The 23,775-nt window shown below is 35.0% G+C and overlaps 2 protein-coding genes and 1 long non-coding RNA gene across 15 annotated transcripts in view; 2 read left to right on the top strand and 1 right to left on the bottom strand.

Annotated features, from left to right (window-relative positions):
- The first annotated feature begins 922 nt into the window (after positions 1-922).
- dtx3 (deltex E3 ubiquitin ligase 3) lies at positions 923-21,897 on the top strand. 8 transcript variants are annotated; one of them, XM_087305380.1, is made up of 6 exons: positions 11,953-12,372; positions 12,592-12,639; positions 12,949-13,009; positions 16,762-17,564; positions 17,695-17,912; positions 19,459-21,897. In XM_087305380.1, the coding sequence occupies exons 4-6, from the start codon at positions 16,776-16,778 to the stop codon at positions 19,532-19,534; spliced, it is 1,083 nt and encodes a 360-aa protein (XP_087161506.1). In that variant the 5' UTR covers positions 11,953-12,372; positions 12,592-12,639; positions 12,949-13,009; positions 16,762-16,775; the 3' UTR covers positions 19,535-21,897.
- ptges3a (prostaglandin E synthase 3a (cytosolic)) lies at positions 1,933-9,993 on the bottom strand. The gene is given in 8 exon segments (NM_213170.1): positions 1,933-2,945; positions 3,339-3,366; positions 4,761-4,817; positions 4,902-4,991; positions 5,076-5,174; positions 5,283-5,352; positions 7,574-7,687; positions 9,822-9,993. Coding segments are annotated over 8 exon segments (480 nt in total). The 5' UTR covers positions 9,824-9,993; the 3' UTR covers positions 1,933-2,925.
- A 1,080-nt stretch (positions 21,898-22,977) lies between the features above and the next one.
- Positions 22,978-23,775, top strand: part of LOC147831311 (uncharacterized) — a 109,203-nt gene continuing 108,405 nt past the window's right edge. For all 6 annotated transcript variants that reach the window (XR_015523671.1, XR_015523669.1, XR_015523672.1 and 3 more), the window contains exon 1: positions 22,978-23,260. This is a non-coding gene — a long non-coding RNA (uncharacterized LOC147831311). The remainder of the gene's footprint in view (positions 23,261-23,775) is intronic.

Here is a 23,775-nt window from a genome sequence, read left to right as displayed (position 1 = left end):
CCTGAACTTAGCGAATAAACAGTGTTCCACCAGGATCATGTATGTCAGAAACTATAGTTTACTGCTGAACTCATTTTGTCATGGTAAAATAACACAGAAATCGAATAATAACATTTCAGTCTACTTCAGTCTCCTGCCGAAGCTCAGACGCCGCGCTTTGAGAAACTGTCAATCACAGCTGTCAATCACGATGACACGCCCAGCATTAAATTACTGCTAAAAACAAACTGTTTACAAAAATGAAAATCTGCACCTATTTCAGCACAATAACCAGTGCCTTAATCGACCAGAACTATCTTTCGGGACATTTTATTGCAAGTGTAATATTTTTTTTTATTTGGGCTCAAGTCTCCTTCATTAACACGGAGGAGGCGGGCTTTATGACTTGTACTGCAGCCAGCCCCCAGGGGGCGATCTAACGGCCGAAACCTTCACTCAAACGTAGGCTTGCGGCACACTTGGTCTTGGCCCTTTGGTCTCCAGTGCTGCTGCCTGCAACTGGAGGGTTCCAGTCATTTTAGAACAGCTCACCCTTTTGCAAAGTCAATGAAAACTTGAAAGTTAGGCAGCCAATTAAATAGGGTTTTTCAGATAATTAAGAAAATTACCACCAGGTGCCACATTAAAACCAATAAGAATCTAAAAGTGTGCTATAAACATATACTTCCACAGGAAAAAAACAAAAACTCGATTCATTAGATTTACTATGTTTTTAGGTGGTTGCAAACTTTTTATATGGGCTGAATTTAAACAAAAAAAAAAAAAACATTGCAGCCTAATATTCAAATTTATTTGTTTAAATTTCAGCCCATGGTTTGCAACCAATTAAAAACGTTGTAAATTAAATGAATCTTTTTTTTTTTTTACCGCTTTACCTTTCGGTCTAAGAAGTCTGAAAAACCACACTACAAACCGGCAGGATGATCAGGAAACTGCATTGGACTCTACCTAATGGCTGAAGAAGCGTAAGTTTGCTGTTTAAAATTACATTTCTAAGTTGTTTGTTAAATAACTGCTTATATTCATGAATGGTTGAACAGGCTTTAGGCCAAATGTAGCCTACCATAAACAAGCAGGAAAACAGGTCTCACCGCGTCCAATTCCAGAGAAAACGTACAGCACAATAGCCGAGTAACTGAACTAATAATAGCCGTAGCTTAGCCTGTTCTTTAGGCCTATATTTTCGCATTTCATTCGATATGAATATCTCGTCACTTTTTGACATCAATTTGATTATGATGGACATGGTTATGCTCACAGCTGACATCTACCGTCAAGTTAAAAGTAAAACGATGAGATAATTTTCTTGAGACAAATGTTTGTTTTTTTTCCCCATTTATTATTTAACGATGACTTGTTGAACCTTGACATATATAAAATGTTTGGTTTTCTGTACAACTACTTGTATAAGTACAAGTCTTCTTAAAGTTAATCTGTTTTTGACCGAGAGTAGTTTGAATGCGTTACCCAATATTAGGCACTTCAACAGCTAACCGATTTCTTGGCCTTCAAACAAATGCAGTCCATGAATATGATTCCAATCAAGATCTGTTTGTCAGAAATGGGCCTACAGCTTCATCTAGTGGCGAAACCACGGTAGTTCGGTTTCATGAGCTTGGAACAAAATGTTCCTGTACTTCTGCAGGACATTTTTGAAGGAGATTCCAAAGAGGGATGCTCTTATTTACTGTAATACAGGACAAGATGCCCTTATTACTGGACAAGTCTATAAAAATATTAGCACTTCTGCCAAGTGTTCATGATAAACATTTAGAATTAAGGGTTCCATGGTTTAACTTAAAATCATGTGCAAAAAACCTCCATATTGGTACAAGAAGGGTTCAAATTTGAATATTAAAAATAATTGCACTTGTTAATAAACAAACAATACAGCAAATGTTCCTGAATTACATACAAGCACAGGACAAATAATTTTCTTGTGTTGTTTAGAGACAGTTTATTAGAAATATGTAGACAAAAAAACCTCACTGCATTTAACAAACTGAAATTTATAACCCTGAAATGACAGGTCACAATATTGTTTTCATCTTTTAGTCACACCTGCATTGATATTAAGAGTGCAAACACAAATTGGTCATTTATTGATAAGTTACCCTTTTGTTCTGTACAGCGGTGAGGCATACACTTTTTCTAAATCACTTCTCTTTACATATATGGAAGAAACCAGTGTACAATTGCCTGCTACACGTCTAATTGTGATACAAAACAACAAATACTGACTGCCAACCTGAAATAATTTCGTCAAGCAGCGTGTACAGACAGGAATATGTACTTTGAACATGTTGGATTGACACACAAACCTATCCGAGGGTCAAAACTTTAGCTAAAACGCATAAAACGGTAGTTTATCAATGAATCAGTGCAAGAATTTGAATATGCCATTCTGATTTCAAATGCAGTCTCGGCTGTCATTTGCAAAGAAGAAGCATTGATTTAAGACAGTGCTTCCTTTGCTCAAGAAATCAGGGCCTGAACAAAAAAAGAAGAGAGAATTAAATAAAATTTACAGTTTGAAAGAGGGAGAAGGCAGAATATGTCATTTTGTGTTCTTGTTCCATTACTACAAATTACAATGTATACGTTACATAACCCCACGGACATTGAGGAAAGAGCCCAAGACTGTAAAAGCCATTGAGTAAACGGACTATAAATGGTGTCCACAAACATCATTGAGAGCTTGTAATTGTCCATGCAGAACAAAAAAGTTAAGTGTATTGGGGTCCGAGTTGCCATCAACACAACAGTAAAAACTCATCCCTTTTGACTTTCGGCAGAAAGACCTTAAAAAACAGTTTTGAAAACGATGCAGTTTTTTATGACTACCAACTCAAACTTAGTCTCTCTCTTCATTTAAGTGTTACGTGAAAATTCTTGCTTGCTTCTGGCATGACAGATCCTGTTCCTTCACTCAAGGTCTGGCATTTCTGAAAATATACACATAAAACAAACATTTCATTGAAATTATATTTATAACATGTTTTAATATGCTTACAGATATTTATTTTACCAATATACAGGAAAAAGTCATTTTTATAATTATAATTATTTACAAAGCATACAGGCTGAAATAACAATGCAATGATATGTATCGATTCAACTACCCCTCATCCCCCACAAAAAAAGTAATGGGTTTTTATACACACACACACACACACACACACACACACACACATATATATATATATATATATATATATATATATATATATATATATATATATATATATATATATATATAATAACAACAATAATACTACTAATAATAATGTAATTAAACAAACGTTAGAAAAGGGGACAGCTGATTTAAGAAAACTTACTTTCGTCATCACTATCCGGAGACTCTTCCTGGAATTTTTAGATTAAATATAGGTTAAACACAGAAAGAATATTTCTGCATATACACAAATATAAAATTACATAAACGATCTTGTAAACATAGATATTCATAATAATGAATTAATTCACAACTAGTTTATGAAAACCATAACAGGATACTTATTTAAAAATACCATATTACAGCACAAATATACACTACCTGACAAACGTCTTATTGCCCATCTATGTTTTAGGAACAACAAACAATAACTTCTAGTTGATCATTTGGTATCAGAAGTGGCTAATATGAAAGGCAAAGACCTCTAGATTATGCTTATTTTACCAAAATTAAATATGATAATGACTTGATTTTTAATTTAGACAGCAAGGTCTGGCTTTGCTGAGACAAAAGTCTTGTCGCTTAACAGAAATAATGTACAGTATAGAATATAAAGTCATGGTGCAGTGGAAGAAGAATTAACATTTTGTATGACTCCCATGAGCTTGGACGACTGCATCCATATATCTCTGCAATCCATAAGTCATCTAGAATGGCAAAGAAAGCGTTCTTGTAGGACTCCCTGAGTTCATCAAGATTATTTGGATTCATCTTCAATGCCTCTTCCTTCATCTTACCCCAGACATGCTCAATAATGTTTATGTCTGGTGACTGGGATGGCCAATCCTGGAGCACCTTTACCTTTTTTGCTTTCAGAAACTTTGATATGGAGGCTCAAGTATGAGAAGGAGCGCTATCCTGCTGAAGAATTTGCTCTCTCCTTTGATTTGTAATGTAATGGGCAGCACAAATGTCTTGACACCTCAGGCTGTTGATGTTGCCATCTACTCTGCAGATCTCTGGCATGCCCCCATACTGAATGTAACCCCAAACCATGATTTTATCTTCACAAAACTTGACTGATCGGTAAGAATCTTGGGTCCATGCAGGTTCCAATAGGTCTTCTGCAGTATTTGTGATGATTAACAGTTTACAGGGCCGGAGCAACCTAAACTGCCGCTCTAGACAAATGATCATCACGCCCCCCCCTTAACTTAAAAGTGAAAACGAAAGTGACCAGTTATTAAAGTGAAGAACCGGGGGGTGGGGGGTCACGGATAAAAACGAGAAGCGGGGGGGTGAGGGAGGTGTCGTGGACATAATTGAGGACGCGGGTGGTGAGGGAGGTGTCGCAGATGCCGCCCTCTCTATTCTGCCGCCCTAGGCGACTGCCTAGGTCGCCTCTATGGAAGCGCCGGCCCTGACAGTTCAACAAATGATTCATCAGAAAAATCTACCTTCTGCCACTTTTCCAAATGATCAGCTAGAAGTAAAGTGTTTTGCTCTTAAAACTGGTATTGACGACAAGTCTTTTGTGAGGTAGTGTATATATTGAACAACATTATGGCTTGAATATTTCTCTCACTTCATCTGCACCATCCACATCTGGTAGGTCATCTTCCCCTCCCATGTTGTTCATCATCTGTATGCAAACAAACCATTTATTTTCTACAATCCAAGTAACGTATTCTTAAACATAACTAGTAGTGCAAATGCAGAAACAAACCTCTGAAAATCGGTCAAAACTGGACAATTCTTCATCAGAGTCATCCTCCCAGTCTTTCCAGTTATTGAAGTCAACACTAAGCCAGTTAAGCTGCACAAAGTATAATAAGAGACATAATTTAACATAGAAGACATGTGTAACATTATTAAACTTATTACCAAGACCCGTTCTGACCTTTGCTTTCTCTTTTGTTAACCTTGGCCAAGACTTGCCAGGTTCTGCTTTTTTTAGACAGCAAAACACAGATCTGTCTGTGCGCTTGTGTTTAGAGTCCTGCAAAAGAAAAACACAGGTGTATAGATATGTGCCTTTGACATAAACAATAACATGAGCTGTGCAGATTGAGGGTATATGACCAGAAACCTTCAGGTATACACTTACATTTGGGTCAATGGCCTCCAATAGATCTACTTCATTGTGGTGTTTCATGTTATCTGTTCCACCAACACAACTAAAACAGAAAATACAGGATATTATAATAAATGAACTACCATGGACCAACAAAATAAGTATGAAGTAAACAAGTATACAATGAATATTTTTAACATTGATGTCACGTGCATGTTTATGTGAATAGAACATATTCAGTCTGTATTGTGCAAGTGTATTTGACATAAACCCATAATGGCAAACTAAAGGGCAGCATATGTGTGCGCAGGTGCAGTTTTCCTGTACTGATATTGCCCACTACTGGTCCGACATGAATATTACAGCACATGCAGACAGTTTCAAGTGGTGCTCGCTGCAGAGCCATTTGAGGAGAGGTGAGCTCCAGAGAGGGGGAGCTTAAGCTTGAGCTCCACCTTTTTTGCACTTCTTCTACGAGTGATGTCACTGGGGGTAGGGTTAGGGGTGGGGTTGGTGTACGCATTAAAACAGCTTACAGGAGGAGGAGCGACAGCTCATGCTCCCCCTCTCTGGAGCTCACCTCTCCTCAAATGGCTCTGCAGCGAGCACCCTCTCGACAGTTTTGGGTTTTGTTAACTGGAATTGATGTTAACTTTGAAAATGTTGTCTTTATATTTAAAAAAAAAACAAAAAAACAAAGAAAAAACATTAAAAAAAATGTTGTACATTGTTGTGTAATTGTACCCCATTTATTGTAATATTGGATTTTTCGACAATAAATATTAGCGGATGGTAGAGCTCTATAAATTATACAAAAATCAACAACTACAATAAAACTAATTTGGTTATGGGGGAAAAATTAAAAGTCAAAGATGAAAAGGGGTTTCAAACTCAAAACAATAAATGTGTAATAACTCATTTTTACATTTACAATGTATACTTTACTATATTATTCTACTTTATATCTCTGAAAAAAAAACTATAATCTTACTATAATTTACAGAAGACCACTACTGAAATGCCAATTCAATGTAACAATAGATTTTGTACTTAAATTTTTTTTTATTAAATATAAATCACGGTGCTGTTGTTGGTGCTGTAATGGTCCATTTTTTGTTATTTGTAAATACAAATGTTGTCAGGCATGTTTAGAACAAGAAACATATGATTTAATATTATTAAAGACAATATTGAATGTTCGCAGTGCAGCCCCAACAACAATTAATTGTCTTGTAATTTGAATAATAAAACCAGTCATAAAAATTTAGCATGATTACTTATTCTCTTATAATTATTTTAAAAGGTTTAGGTCAGAAGTTGTTACATAAATATGAAACATTAAAATATACAATTTAAAAGCATTTAGTATGCTGTCTATGCATATAAAATAACTTTTTGTAAATCTAATTTGATGTGGATGCCAAAATTTGATGTCTCATCTTTGACAAAATATTCTGATTGTCATTTTCCTGCACATGGCAATGTGATAATGATTAAATTAATGTTTTAAATTTAAACACTATTAATTAGGGATGCACAATAGATCGTTTGAGCATCGATATTGTAATGTGTGCATTTACAATAGTCACATCGCAAGATATGCAATGTTGAGTTAGGATTATAGATGACCAGAAACCACATTTCAAAACAAAGATATGTTTAGACACTGCTTAATTTAATCATAATAGAGTGAAAGTTTATCATCTGCATGTGTTTTTGAGGCCTGTGACTATGTGAGCATTCATTCATTCATTTTCTTTTCGGCTTAGTCCCTTTATTAATCTGAGGCCGCCACAGCTGAATGAACCGCCAACTTATCCAGCACGTTTTTACGCAGCGGATGCCCTTCCAGCTGCAACCCAAAAAGACTATGTGAGCATTTTACCTTTAAAGCATTTTAGTTGTGCATAAAGAAGTTTAATAAAGGTTATTTTTATTAAATTACTTGTATAATGAAGACTATGCAATGTTATTTTACATTTGACATTTTACATTTATTTAATTTCTGTACCTGAATACTGTTAGATTCTCTCCAGAAAACATGGTTTAATTTACTTTCATTTTTGCACCATTGTGTTGATATATGAATGTAGTTTGTTTATTATATGTATATAATAAATTACATTAAAATATATATTTATATTTCATACCCCTACACAATCATCCCAATCACACTAAACTAAAGACTTTGCAGATAGAGCTATAACTGTCATCTGGTGAAATTGAATTTATATCGCAATATACATCGCAGAGAAGAAAATGCAATGTAAAATGTTTCCAAAATCACTCAGGCCTACTATTAACAACTTAAAACAAGGATGTACCTGAAATCAAGCTTTGTTTTGTCAAATTTAACTTGGACATCTTTGCTGTCTTCTATACAAAACTCGATGAAGACAGCTTCCCGTCTGTCATACCACTTGGCAGTAGCTGGCTGCCTGCAAAACAAAAAATGAAAAGCAATGTTTTAGAAAAGGCTTCAGTCTAACTCCACTTTAATATGACATTCAAAAACACAGTATCACTTAATTCTAATGGAATCCATGAGGAACTGAGCAACCAGCTAAGTGCATTTGTTAAAAGTCAAACTCCACACTAAAAGTGCAGCTCTAAATTAACATGTGCGGGCAGGAGGTCCTGGCGGGGGTGGAGCAACAATGACGTTACCGTGGCAACCTATTTGTATCGATTGGCAGGATCATGCATGGCTTCTTAACAATCTACCTTAGGCTTAACCCATGTAATACAATTATAGCAAAACCAGGCCTCTGTAATAAAGGGCTGCACAATAACTCCTATTTAAATCTGCAGTTTATTTTTATTGCTGTAGTTATAAGCAGGGTTTCTGCAGGTTTCATTAGGTTAATTGTAAGACTTTTAAAGACCTTTTTAAAAACATCATGAAGGAAATTTTAGACTTAAAGCTAAATGCTAAGGATTTTTTTTTCGAATATCCCAGTTGGAAAAATTTTTCACTTGCCCTCTCAAAAAATAATCAGAATTTAATACATTTAATAATACAATAATAATAATAATAATTTAATAATAACAAATATAGGTCAGGTGGTCAGTATCCTCAGCAGTAAATAAATGGGCGAACTTTTTAAAAAACAATTACTGTAAGGAAAGTAATTAAACAATGATGGTAAATTAGTTCAAAATGCAATTTCTAAATGAAAAGTTTTGTTGAGATTGTTGGTGATTGTATGAGTGTTAATGGCCAGATTGGGAAGCTATACATGAACAGAGGAAAATTAAGAATGTTAAAAAAGATTTAAGACATACAACAAAATATTTCAGTTGATTTGGGACTATTTGAGGCCTAAATTAAAATTTTTGAGATTTAAGACTTTTTAAGACCTTGTGGATACCCTGTATAGGATACAATAAAACAGTCATTCTAAGTAACTTTTTAATTTTAAGGCTTTAAAAAGTTACTTTATAACTTTGATTCTTGGAATAATTCACCCAAATATTTAGAATTTGCAGCATTTTCTCTCCCTTATGTGGTTAAACCTTTAAGTATTTTTCTTTTGTTAAACACAAAAGATGTTTTAAAGAACTGTAATCATTAACCTCCATTGTAGGAAAAAAAAGCACAATGGCAGTCAAGGGTTACAGGTTTCCAGCTTTCTTTAAAAAATCTTTTGTGTCTAACAGAAGGAACTCAAATGTCTGAAACAATTAAAGGGTGAGTAAATGACAATGTTTGCGTGAACTATCCCTTCTAAGATTAATTTTCAGCATCATTACTCCAGGGTTCAGTGTTTTACGTGATCATTCAGAAACCTCAAGATGCTGAACATTTATTATTATATTACTATATTATTTATAAAGGAGATTTGGTTCATATTTTTTAATTTTAGCATTTATCATGTCCATACATGCATATAAAAAGATGGTGTATCATTGATTGCAGCTGAAAACCTTTCAGCCTTGCTCTGCTGGTTTAGCCTGTAGACTGTTAACCAGCATGACCTGAAGGAAAGTACTCAAAACCATCTCACAAACCTGTCGTGTGAAGTTGGGATGACAAACTAAACCCCTTCAGTTGGCCAAATAGCCACCCAACTGATCTCCAGCATGGAAGACCAGCATAAACTGGCATTAATACCTTCTTAAACCCGTTCAAACAGCAAACATGACTTAAGCATGTTCTTTTCCAATAGGGAACACCCAGCCTGCAAGCCTTGATCTGTAAAAGGTTGATTTATATGACACATATATTGCTTGTACATTCCACAATAATGCATATGAAGCATGAATAGATGAACAGAATAGAATCATGCCATAGTAGCTTGCAGTAACCCCAGGCCTAACTATCTAGCTGCTAACCAGCTAGCTAAGCTCTGCTGTGGGGACAATGTGTGCTATTTCCACCACCAATTTCCACTAGACGTTTTTCTACACAAATTCTAAGCGTCTTCACGAGGAAGATTCGTATTGTCCTAAATGTTCATACATGATAGCTGGCGTATGAGAGAGAATCTGGTGTTTCGCTGATAAAGGTTATGCACACATTTGCTAACCAGCTAAAGTTAGTGCATCCCTATGACTGCCGGTCAGACTCACATGTCGAATTCTCCTTTCAGTGTTCACCCAAATCTGCGTCTCCTCTCGCGTCCTCTCGCCTGGGGTAGTGTTTTGGATTTGTGCTGTCAGATCACAGTGAAGACATACAGACGGAAGCTATAGCTGTTTATGCGCCGCTGTCAACCTGCACAAGGAGTGCGCGTGTCTCTACACACTGGCGCGCAGTGACGCATCAGCTCAACGTTTCTAGCGACTTCTGCTGCGCGCCCCCAGCCATGCGCGTTCCCTAAGCAAACACGTCTCCATAGTAACGCAGTGCTCGCTCCCCTGCTCGCTCCGCCTTGACAGTACAGTACAGGACGTCCACTGATGCAGGGCCACACAAATCATACGTCATACTTTTTCTTGAGTCAGAATGAAATTGTTTTGTCAGGATCCTCAGGCGTACTACACTAGGCGAAATGAATGAAGTGCATGTGCATTCACATGTATTTTATAAAAAGCATTTAATTAAATATTAATAAATAAATAAAAATATCTGTCTGTCAGTCTGATAAAGGCAACACTTAAAGAACTGCAGATAACAAACGAAATAAGGTAATAATACAAATGATACCAATAATATTAATACTTTAGTAGACATTTGTAATATTAATAGTGATGATAATAATAATAATTGTAATAATAAAACAACAAATTATGAAAAATTTGTAATATTAATAATAATAGTAATAATAATTTATCAATATTATTTATTATTTATTATTATTATTATTATTATTGGCAGCATGGTGGTACAGTGGGCAGCACAATCGCCTCACAGCAAAAAGGTTGCTGGTTCAAGCCACGGCTGGGTCAGTGGAGTATGTGGAGTTTGCATGTTCTCCCTGTATTCGCATGGGTTTCCTCCGGGAGCCTCAGTTTCCCCCACATGTCCATAGACATGTGATCTTGGCTGAGTAAGCTAAAACTGTCTGTAGTGTATGTGTGTGAATGGGAGTATATGGATGTTTCCCAGTGATGGGTTGCAGCTGGAAGGGCATCCACTGCTTAAAACATATGCTGGATAAGTTGACGGTTCATTCCACTGTGGCGACCCCAGATTAATAAAGGGACTGAGCCGAAAAGAAAATGAATGAATGAATGAATGAATTATTATCATTATGATGATGATGATTATTATAATAATAATAATTATTATTATTATTATTATTATTATTATTATTATTAATAATATTAATAATAATAATAAAATAACCATGACACATTATTTACAATAATAGCAATGCCATAATGACAATAATTATTGCTATAAACAAAACAACAACAATCAACATTATTATTATTATTATTATTATTATTATTATTATTATTATTAATACTACTACTACTAATAATAATAATAATATTTAAAAAAACTTATAATTTTTGGTTGTTGTCTGTGGATTTTTAACAGTTAAGGTATATAGATGGATGAATGTGCTATTTTTATTATTATAATTATTAATATATTATTATTAATATCTATCTATCTATCTATCTATCTATCTATCTATCTATCTATCTATCTATCTATCTATCTATCTATCTATCTATCTATCTATCTATCTATCTATCTGTCTGTCTGTCTGTGTCTGTCTGTCTGTCTGTCTGTCTGTCTAATAAATAGACAACACTTAAAGAACTGCAGAAAACAAATGAAATAAGTAAATAATACAAATTATACTAATAATATGAATACTTTAGTAGAGTTTTGTAACAATAATAGTGATAATAATAATAATAATTTTTATAATAAAACAACAACTATTAACAAAATAATAATTATCATTATTAATAAGAATGAAATAACCATGACACATTATCTACAATAATGACAATGACATTAATAACAATGACATGATGACAATAATGATTATTATTATTACTATTATAAATAAAACAACAACAATCAACACCACTACTACAACTTCTACTACTCTTTTACTACTACTACAAATAATAAAAATAATAATTATTGTTGGTTTATCTATCCATACTTCCATCCATCCATCCATCCATCCAACCAACCTATCAAGGGTTAATCAGAAAAAGCACAAAGGTCATCCCATAAATTACAACACGATTGATGTATGAGGATTTTAAAAGAGCGCTACACAGCGGTCACATCATGCAATCTCTAATCCGGCTCCATCAAGGCTGGAGTGACGAACTTCCTGCCTACATTATCTTGTATTCAGGGTGATTTTTTTATCCACTGTAATTACTGAAAGGGAACAGAGTGATAACAAATATGACGTAGAGACCTCGAGCTAACGTCGCGAAGCAGCTAAAAGCTAAAGAGTCTCGTCGTGACAGTCAACGATGTTCTTTGTATTCATGATGTCTTCCTTTGAGCAAGGACGGGGAATTGGAAAACCACAAAGAGACTGAGCTGGTGTTTGTGTGTGTGTGGAGAAAGCCAACTTGAATAGGATATCCCGAGCTCACATTCGCCAGGATTGTCATAGTTTGTTTTTTACGGCACGTTCAATGCAGCGGTCGTCTGTTGACTTCTTCATCGAGTGGAAGCAGGCTTTCTCCAGTTGCAGTAGGTTCCCTTTAATTTCATCTCTTCCGGCAAGTCACAGCAGAAGGTGATTTCATTTATTACATGAACACAATGGGCTTTATAAAATGGTTGTTAATTTAGTAACGTTAACGTACATGCCTAGGTTAAATAACGTAGCGTTACAACTGCCAGGTTGCTGGATAATCCGCAACACAAACAATGCCTTGCTCTAACTTGTATTTATTTTCTCTAAAACAGGGAAATAGGCCTGTTACTACAATTAACGAGAATTTATGGGATCACAAGGTAATTTAGTTTCAATAATGTAATCACTGCAAGCATCAAGTGACATTCATGAGCAGGACCAGGTAGTACAAGACAGACAGAATGGTCCTTTGTTTATATACTGTGTGAACACATTTGAGTGCAGCTGATGTGTTTCTGCACAACTGCCTGTTGGTGTTGAACGAGCTGACAATATTCAGCCTGTTCATGCAAGAAACTTGATCATTTAGAATATTCCAGCATTCTGCTGCACAGCTACAGATTGATTGAAGTGTGAAAGGGTTAACGATATTACAATGATTAATCCTGGTGATTTAATCTTTTTATTAGAGATTAAGCGGAGAGAGCTTGTGAATAGGAAGAATATGCATGCTACCCTGTAGGCGTTGAGGTAAAGTTGGTTTTATATTCACACATTCAGTTTCTCCTTAATAATAATATATTTTCAGAAAAGTATTCTTAGTAAATTCTTAATAGCGAAATCATATTAGCAACAAATGACTATCAAAGTGCAACATTATTTACAGCCAAATGAAGAGTAAAATATTATTTTCAAGTCATCCTTACATGTCATTTCAGACTAGGGCTGGGCAATTTAATTAAAAAGTAATCAAAATCGACATTTATAACTAGGGATGCTCGGATTAGGATTTTTGCAGCCGTTACAGAGTACAAATTCCTTGTAATGGTGATCGGCTGATACTGAGTACAGATTCTGGTACTTCAAGCTTTATAATGTATAAAGCACATTTTCAGTCCAAGTATGATTCTTTAGTGGCGATCTCTCCTTACCTAAGAGAATACGTTAAGAATGTTGCATATAATTTCTTAAGCATGTTACTTATAACCATTTTGTAGACATGTCATGGTCAGAAGCAGCTTCCCAGGAAATATTATAGATAAAACAGGTTAAGAAAATTGGTAAGAAAATCACTAACAAAGTACTTGGGAAACATTTGCAAATGATGGAAGAAGAATTCAACATGGCTCAAAGGAGTTTGGAGTGCCTATTTGATGCATAAGAAATTAAAATGCACACCTATAAATTCATCGCTTCCTTTACTAAAAATAAATAAGTCCATAAACTACTGTTTATTGCAATAAATACATTATGGCAAGTTATATTATTAAAAATTCATGTTAATTTTTTTCCCCTAGTATTTCCAGACAGGTTTTAATAAACTGAATATTGTTAAAAACAAAACGTATATCAGCACTGAATAAAAGATTTCAGTTCTTGTTTGTCCTCTGCTTGTAAACTTGTAAACAAACAATTGTGATCAGTTCATGAGATTGACCTGATTAGCGAGTACAGGTCGAGTTAATATGTGATTATCGGCCAATACTGATCTGTGGCCAATCGATCGGAGCATCCTTATTTAGAACCTATAATCGATTAAATTTTTCAGGGTCCATTTCTTTTCAATTACTTTCCCTATCATGTGCAAAAGTCAAGGGTTTGCAGTCATATCTGATCTCTGGTCAAGTAGGATGATGGACCTATTCTTGAGCATCACTTTGCACTACGCTGATGTTGATGATTGAAAGCTGCGCCAGAGATGTTTTGAGACAGAATACTTTCCTTTACATTGAAATTGTTATTTACATTAAAATATTTGTTTATAGAAGATGTAAGAGATGCACTGTGCAAAATAATATTTACAGGATTTAAAATAGTTATTTTATTCAGAAGAGATACTGCTTATGTTCTACTTTTATAATGAAAAACACTTAAAATAATTATTTATTTTTACTTTTTGTAAGAACTTCAGTTTAGGCAATATGTGATTTAATTTCAGTTGTTTAATGTTGATGTTCAATAAATAATTATAGAAAGTGTTTCCTTCAATTATTTTAAAATCAAGTAATGCACCCTTAATTTAGAAATTTCTCACTTGTTATATGTGAGCATATTTACTGTGCAAAACATGTCAGTGAACTGGCAAAAAAATAAATAAATAAAATCGTTCATTAATTGTAATTGAGTTGAAATTGCCCAGCCCTCTTTCAGACCGAATATTTAGAGTACCATGGTAAACAATATAAGGAGCATGTCACAAGTTGTCACTGAATGAATGTGTGATTTTTAAAAACAACGTTACCTCAATTTTTTTGATAGGTGTGAAGAAGTGTTGTGAATTTATGCAGGGTTTCCTCATTAAATGTGTATTATTCATCATATGTCTCTGCTGACAAGGAAAGTGCGAACCCGTAACAAGTGTGAGCACAAGCTAATTTTTAACCTAAAGTATTGTATAAAGGCTGAAAGGTTGAACAATATTGTGATTGATTAGTATTTTTGTGATGTCAATAAATCACTGAGGTGCCATACAGTGTGACATGCTGTTTTTAAATCTAGTTTCATCAACTTTTTTATTCGTTTTGGTGAAATTGGGCTCTTGTTATGACTGCCTGTTATAAATTTGACATGATATTATAATATTGCAATATCAAAATATTTTTAAATCATGTCAATTTTTTGAAGTCATTATTTTAAAGCATTATTAAAATAATTTGTTTATTAAAACAATTTGTTTTAAAGCTAAAATATGTTTATATTTGTTTAATATGGTATTGGCTTAGGTAATCACCAGTCACCTAAGCCAATGGTTCTCAACATAGGGGTCAGGAGACAATGAGTGGGGGTCGCCTGGTGATTGCCGAAAATATCATATATGTTATTAAACTATTAAAATTCCCATATTTTATCCTTAACCTACAGAAGATAGAGAGTATTTAATAGTTACATAAAATGACAACATGCAAATAAAAAGCCATTAACCTTTCAATTCTTTTTTCATTTGATTGCGACCACTGGGGTTATTACACTAGATTAATGACACAGCATTAGTGTTAGTTGCAGCAGATTGATTTCACGGCACAATGTTAAACTTTGACACCTTTACAGCACTCACGTACATTAAAAATAAAGGCCACAACTGAACACAGAGGATTATTTCCAAGTGGCAGTCTCCAAAATTATACCAAGAATAGTCTTGTGCTGCAAACATTGTTCACACTATTCTCATTAAGTAACGTTAATATTAAATTAAATAATTACTTTTATATAGCTTTTATTTTATATTCTTAGGTGATACAAAACACAGATGTTCCGGCAAAATGCCTTCGCACACTGAGGAAGACATTGTGCCAAAACGTTTGTGTATTGTACCACCTAAGAATGTAAAATAAAAGCCATATAAAGTAATTTTTTAAAGAGTGCAAATCATGACCTGAATAATAAAATTATTGACAAGATTAACGGACCAAAAAAGGTTAAAAACCTGGAGCATGCACTGCAAACTTCATTACTGAACGTAATATTAAATTAAACAAATATATAATGACTATAAAATGTATATATAGTTATTAAACTGTTGCACTTTTCTTGTGTTGTTAATTAGCTTGTTTATATAGTTCCTATTGGTGTGTGTGCAGTGCTTGTTTATAACCACCTACGAGGATAGTGGGAGTCAAAAGTCACTGGAATTGTTATTTTGGGGGTTGCGATTGCGAGCTGAAAAGTGTGGGAACCCCTGACCTAAACTCACTTTTCTCATTTAAAAATGTGTGTGCAAACTGGTATGTTATTATTTTATAGTTAATACAGCTATGGAAAATTAAAAGGACACTTTGTAATTCCCAGTTTGTCTGGATTTAAAATATTACGCTGTGATATTTAAAGTAAAACAATGTTTTAACTTCAGAAAAGTTTAGAAAGCAGTGTTTGCACATTTGTTATTTTGAGCCATTAATGAAAAGATAAAGAAATAAATATTTTAAAAGTAAAACATCTATTTGTTTGAGCTGTTCATTTACATACCAATGGCATTTTAGGGGCTTAAAAAAGCTTTTCAAAGTGCAAAATGATACCATAATGTATTTTACATAAACATTCCGATAACCTGAAAACATAATACACACTCAACTGATGTTTTCGCAACATTGTGTTTTTGGTGCACAGAAGTAATCACACCATTGTTTTCAGAATCTTGAACATTTGTAATATAAATGAATGGCCAAAATACTTAAGTTTTCAATTTATACTACAAAAACTGAGCACAATAAGCACTTAATAATGACAAAATCTGTTCATGTTCGCCATTTAAAGAAGCCTTGCAAACCGATCTCTTTTTCTCCCAGTTTCCTCTGATGAGATGAGCGTGCGTGCGGGGCAGGGCAGTGACGAGGTGCTGGTGTCGCAGGCGGTGTGGGATTACCTTGCAGCTGCTGGACGGCCCTGGTTGGTTGACTTCGAGGACAAGCAGGGACTGAGCGCTGATATTATCCGGCGTGGAGAGCGTGGCGGCTGCTGTGCCGTGCGTCTCTCCCCGGTGGAAGGCAGCAGCCGGGCTAGAACTGGTATGATGGAGAGTCTTGTTTCTCCTGTTACACGGAAAGCATTCATAGACTTATGCCGCTGTGCCCGAAAGGAGATGACCAAACAGGAGGCGGCTCCTAAAAGGAAACGTTCGTTGTTACCCTGTGTGGCTGCAATGGAACCTGATGGAGAAAGGAGCTTGTTGCCTCCACCTCCACCTCAACCACGGCGCTCGCAGAGGCAACAGCAGAAATACAGGAAAAGCGCAGATATGGACACGTGTGTAGTTTTACCCATGCAGCAGGAGGCTTCTGCGAGGACAGTGTCTGAATTAGTTGTTTGTCATGAAGAAGAGAGCACCGTTTGCTCCATCTGCATGGGTGAAATGGTGGAAAAGACAACTCTGGACAAATGCGGCCATGCATTTTGCAGGTCCTGCCTAGAACAGGCATTTCAAGTAAAGAAAGCCTGTCCTGTGTGCAGACTAGTATACGGTCAGCTCATCGGTAACCAGCCAGCCAATGGGAGCATGATGGTTGAAAGAGACCCAGACCTGGAGCTGCCTGGCCATGAAGGTTATGGCTGCATATGCATTATTTACAGCTTCCCTCCTGGTTTGCAGGCGGTGAGTGCTGCTCACAGGCGGATTACAACTGCTGCATGCTTTGCATTCTGATAAGCGCATTATATAGCACATAAAAATTCCACACAGAGTATGTAATCACACACACTATTATGTTTTGAAATTCTTTCAGCAAGAGCATCCAAACCCCGGAGTGAGGTATCCAGGCACAGACCGGGTGGCGTACCTGCCAGACAACCCTGAGGGAAACCGCGTGCTCCGCATGCTGCGGCGGGCATTTGAGCAGCGGCTCATCTTCACCATAGGCACCTCCATGACCACCGGCATGCATAATGTTATTACTTGGAATGATATCCACCATAAGACCTCTATATGGGGTGGACCACGATGGTATGTCTTTTAAAACATGTTTGCTAAATTATGTCTGAGCAATATGTGTAACCACAGGCATCTCTTGAATTTGTACTTTTTTGTACTATTATGAAGTCTATTAGTTAAATACATTAATTGTTTATGTAATAAAATAACTATTTTGTGCTATCGATTTTAAGGGATAATTCTCAAAAGGAAAATATACTTTTTATAGTGTTTTTTTATTTTTATTGTTTAACACAATTATATATTTTGAATAATATTTAACTTTTAACCATTGACTTTAATAGTGCGAAAAACAAATACTATGAAAGTCAATAGTTGGCGGTCTCCAACATTTTTCAAAATAGCTTCTTTCGAAGGAAGAAAGTCAAGCAGGTTTGTGACCAGTAAATAACAGAATCTTCAGTTGTGGATAAACTTTCATAATGAGGAAAATAACAAAAAAGAACATTCCTCAAAACAGACTACAGTGCTCTGCAAATATGAGTAAAGACCCTCACAAATCAATCTTTTGAATTCATATTTTTAATAGGAAGCTTTACAATATTATATTTGTGCATATACATTAGATTAGTCAGTACTGAAGCCAAATTTAGAGCTTATTTTAAAAAAAAAACTTAAGATAATTCTCCAAAAACTAGTACACCCAAATTTATATGTTCTAGAAAAATATACAAAATTTAAAAATAGAAAAAATCAAGTGCATTTTTTTGTTTGTTATTTTCTAGGTTTAAATTTTTATTGCAATAATTTGCTTACTGTAATATCTTTCAATTTCAAAATCTGTTTGGGGACTAAAATATTATTTTAATAAATATCTGTTTTATAAATCTGTTTTGTTCAAATGCACCAAAATACATTGCCTATATTTACTGAAAAATGGATAAAAATATTCATTTTCAAAATGAGGTGTACTCCGTTATGCTGAGCACTGTACATGCCTTCAGTGGTTTAATCAGACTATCAACAAACTACAATAATACTTTTATGAGCACAAAAAAACAAAAAATAAATACTTTATTCAGCAATTTCGTCTCCTCAGTGTCAGTATATTGCGCACGTTCATGAGCACTGTGCACTGATGTATACCTGCACGTAAAGTCCTCTGTTTGAAAACGAAAGATCAAGTGTGACACAAATGAAGAGCATGGTGTTCTCATGAAAGTGCACCCTATATTAACACCAAGGAGAAGAAACTGTTGAAAAAAGTAATAATTTTTGCTTTACACATGCCTTTGGTCACAGGTGTCAAACTCAGTTCCTGGAGGGCCACAGCTCTGCAGTTTGGTTTCAACTCTAATTAAACACACCTGATCAAACTAATTAGGTCCTTCAGGCTTGTTTGAAACCTACAGGTAAGTGTGTTAGAGCAGAGTTAAACTAAGCTGTGCAGGTTTGCGGCCTTCCACGAACTGAGTTTGACATTATAGTTGTTTAAAGGGTATGTAATTAATATCAGAAGTTTTGCGTTTGGGTGAACTATCCCTTTAATTCCTTTTGAATACAAGTTTAGCTTTTTAGCTGCGTCTTTTATTGTAATGTTATGTTGTTTATTTTTCAGCTTTGGTTATCCAGATCCCACATACCTTGTGCGGGTGACAGAAGAGCTGCGAGAGAAAGGAATAACCGCTGACTGATTTGCTTCTAGCACTTAAAAAGGATGGCAAATGTGTATGTGTGTTTGCTTAACCACAGTTCCAACACAAAGCCACTGTGTGGAATCAAGCCACAGTCATCTGCTGCAGAACGACAGTTCACAATGTTTCATTTTGATCTTCATGTTTAGCTTTGTTCTTTAGTTTACTTGAGTGTGTTTCACATACAGTATTTTCTTTGGTACAAACCTGGGGTGCACTTTACTGAAACACTCAGCTGAGATTAAAATACCCACTGGACTGCTGAAATGCGAATGTCTTGAAGGTGTACATGTTTCCTCATCCGCAGTACAGCCTTTCTCTTCCCAGCTTCAGGTTCAAATCACTGGACTCCCTCTTCTAACTCCACTTCTTCCATTCTAGACTATGCTTAATAACATTTTCAATTTACGGTAACATCAGAGCGGAGATAAATGAGGGACAAACGGCACAGCACAGCTAAATGGGTACAGCTGGGACAATCCCATTCAACCCTTTTTCTTTTTTTCCCTAGTAATCAGCACTAAGAGGCACTTTGCAATGGAAGTAATCTTTCTATTATGAGAATTTAAAGTGGATTCTGCTTGATCTTCCAGAGTGCAGGATCTAGAGTCTTTATTTGTAGGCCTTCCTGATTATAAGGTCCTAGTCAAATAGATGCAAGTCAATTTTCTTTTTGTCCTGCTTTTCATTATCTACAATGTTTTGTCTTTTTTGTTTTGACTATGGTGTGCTTAAAAGGTAATCTGTTTATGTTTGTTGGGTTCACTTTTCCCTAGTTTGCGTTTTCAGAGGAGTTTACAGATTTTTGTGTTCATCCATTTTGGATGTCTGTCACGGATAAATAAAATGATGTCAAAATGAAAGGGCGCTTAAAAAAACTGATACCAAACTAAAAGCATAACAGCTCAAAACTTTGCTGTATCCATTGTTTTCATGCCTCAGGCTTGGAGAAAAGCCGAGCACGGAGTTTATTTTGAAGAATCAGCAGATTGGTCCACACAGAGTTCGCTGAAATAGAAAATAATTCAATAACAGCAAATAACTCTCCCAAAAAATATGCCCAGGTCATATTTAACCCTAAAATCAAAAGAAAAAATGGATCTATTGGATTTCTTATAATTATTTTTAAAAACATGACTTGGTTTTATAAAGTTGTAAAGAAATTGATAATAAAAATGCTTTTAACACGTATTAATATACTGCATAATTTTTTTTTTGGAGTTTTTGTCTTGTTTCTAGTCTAAATATCTAAATAATCTTCAATCAATAAACATTTTCCAGACAAGTAAATGGTTTGTTTTCAGAAATAAGTCACAATTAAGAGCGTTTTCTTCCTTTACCACAAGCTAAATAATCTGACGATGGGGTACGTAGAATAATCTAACTTCAAACAAGGATTTTTCTTACCCCATTTTGCTTGTTTTAAGGAAAAAACTCATTTATTCTGATTTATTATTTCTAAAAACTAAAAAATATTTTTACTTGTTTAGAAAATGCTTTATGATTGAAGAATATTTAGATATTTGGACTGGAAACATGTCCAAAAAAGCAGTTTTCTGCAGTGTAGTGAAACCGTAATACAGTAATTTAAAAAACACAAAATCGTAATAATGTATTAAATCGTAATAATCGTAAAAATGTATTGTAATTTACAATTTAAAGACCAAATTAATTAAGTTTTCTTTTGATTTTGGTGTGGGATTTGACCTTTCGTGAGACTCGTCTGAATCTCCTAAATATAAACTTGGATGCTGATGGTCATGAAGAATATTTATCAGATACGCTTTTTGTTTTCCTCTTCACTGAAAAGTTCTTGTGCCTTCTGCTAAAGGTCACAGCCTGTTTTCCTAATGGTACTCATTATTCGTTAGTATTGGTTAAACTGTGTTCTGATCAATATGAAGCGGTAACCTTACAGCACTCTTTCAGCTTTAAGCAAAATGCATCATGGTTTAGAATCCAGCAACCAAGTCTCAAATAGTTTTGCGCAAACCAAAACATTTACTTTGTATTAAGACGTTTGGTCGTGTTGTTAGAGGTTGCTTCCATTTTACAGTATCATTTAACAGAAAACAGTATCAGATTTAAGTTTTCCTTTTGATACCATGTTTTCTTACTCCAACCTTTATGTTGTGAAGGACCAATTCAATCAGGATTTGTGGAACTTAAATGTTACTGTCATGCAAAATTCTATGCACTTCAAATGTCAGATTTATAAAATAGACCTCTTCAGATGACTGATTGTTCAAATTAAATAATTTGCCTTTATAGTTGTGTTGATTTGTATTTCATAATTGAAATGTATGCTACAATTAAAATGTGCTTTACATTTTCATACTTGAATAAAGGGATTCTGTTCTGTTTGTTTTTGTCATGTTTACTTGTCAAGGTAACCTGCTCGTAAATGATTACATGGATTATAAATAATTCTGTTAAGACTTTTTTTTAACCAGAGATGTATGTGCCTCCATTAAAAGTGTCCATTAATTATGTTCACCGTGACGAACAGAATTAATTCTTACTGTAAGCAAACAATTTTTGGGTGGCGCAGTGGGTAGTGCTGTCGCCTCGCAGCAAGAAGCCCCAGCTCGGTCAATTGGCATTTCTGTTCGTTTTTCCTTTGTTCGTGTAAAAAAGTAATGCATTAAAAAGGAGTAAAAAGGAATGCGTTATGGGTGAATTGAATAAGCTTAATTGGCCGTAGTGTATGAGTGTGTGTGATTAGAGTGTGTGTGTGTGGGTGTTTCCCAGTGTTAGGTTGCAGCTAGAAGGGCATCCGCTGTGTAAAACATGCTGGATAAGTTGGTGGTTCATTCTGCTGTGGCGACCCCTGATGAATAAAGAGACTAAGCCAAAAAGAAAATGATTGAATGAACAAACAATATTTTTCAGCATACAAATTTGGTCACACAAACTGAAGCATGCTTTGATTTGTGAAAGCCAGTAAAATCACTTTTGTGTGGCAAGTGTGGGCTTCCAGAAACCATGGTTTGTCCTCCTGCATCAAACAGACATGGCTGAACTGTACATACGTTTTCGTATTATTGTTGATATGTGAATATTAACTGTAAACATCTACATTCGCTCTGTGCATCATATAAAGCAGTCGTGTCTTCAAACGACAGCTACATTTATATAGATTACTTTATTTAAAGTATCAAAATTTTGGGTGAACGGACTTTTAGAGGAGGGACGGTAATCTCTTAGGTTTTATTAATAATATATTTGTTTAAAAGAATGTGGGTTGAAAAACATGATAGCTAATGATGATTTGTTAGGTGAATTTACCGAAAACCTTGAAATGGCGACTTCAGGTGTGTTTGATTAGGGTTTGAGCTAAAATCTGCAGGACACCGGATCTCCACGAACAAGTTTGTGTTACGTTTCTTTAGTCTTGTCTTTGATTTCATTTACAAAATCAGATTGAAGCGCTGCTCCAAGTTGCCCAACAGAGGTCACCACTGCTCCAAAGTTGCAAAGAAATGTTTAGCATGGACACATGTGTTGAAGTGTACGCGCGCTCCTTAAATCGTATATTGTTTTTCATTTACATTCTTAAAACGTATGTTAACATGATTAAGATAACATGACCTCAAACGTAACAGAGATGTTCCATAATTCCACACAAGCAGCAGTTCTGCCATATCCTTCCAGGAGACAGATTTAAAACAAAGGCCTATTTCCATCGCAGAGAATCATCTGGGATGACACCAAGGACAGTCAACAGTATGTATTGAACAAACCAGAGCACACTGCAGTTATTAATATTAATCTTCGCTGCCATCAGCTTGTTGTGTAACACACAGAGGGAACAAACCTTCAGTGAACACTTTTTAAAATTCTATTGTTAACCTTGTATTGTTTTGAGGGAATGCCATGCTATCTGTTTTGGCAGAAATGCAGTGACTGGTGGTGCACTGTGCTGTAAAATGGAAAACCCGTGTTGAAATGTTACTCAGGGCATTTCCTCCGATTATGCTATTGAGCCTTGAGCAATGCACTGAATTCCCATCTGTTTTAAGGTCTATAGTAGTATGGCACACTGACCTCTCTGCATCTGACCCAACCAAACCCCTTTTTTGTTTTTACAAAGCAGGGCTAGTATAGTTAACTAAACAAAATAAAAAAATGAAATGGAATAAAAATAACTGAAATATAATAAATAAATAAATATTTAACTTAATTTACCAAGGAAATTATGTTCATTTAGTATAATTGGATAAACTTTTTTTTTCTTTTTT

This window comes from Danio rerio, chromosome 23, assembly GCF_052040795.2.
Source record: "Danio rerio strain M-AB ecotype USA chromosome 23, GRCz13ab, whole genome shotgun sequence".
NCBI lineage: Eukaryota > Metazoa > Chordata > Actinopteri > Cypriniformes > Danionidae > Danio > Danio rerio.
The sequence above is the reverse complement of the archived record's forward strand: the minus strand, read 5'-3'. Positions and strand labels throughout refer to the sequence as shown.

Excerpts from the sequence above, each read along its gene's own strand:
- dtx3 (XM_087305376.1), top strand. Across the intron at positions 17,565-17,694 it reads TCCCTCCTGGTTTGCAGGCG|CAAGAGCATCCAAACCCCGG; the intron begins GTGAGTGCTGCT and ends AAATTCTTTCAG. Across the intron at positions 17,913-19,458 it reads ATATGGGGTGGACCACGATG|CTTTGGTTATCCAGATCCCA; the intron begins GTATGTCTTTTA and ends TTTATTTTTCAG.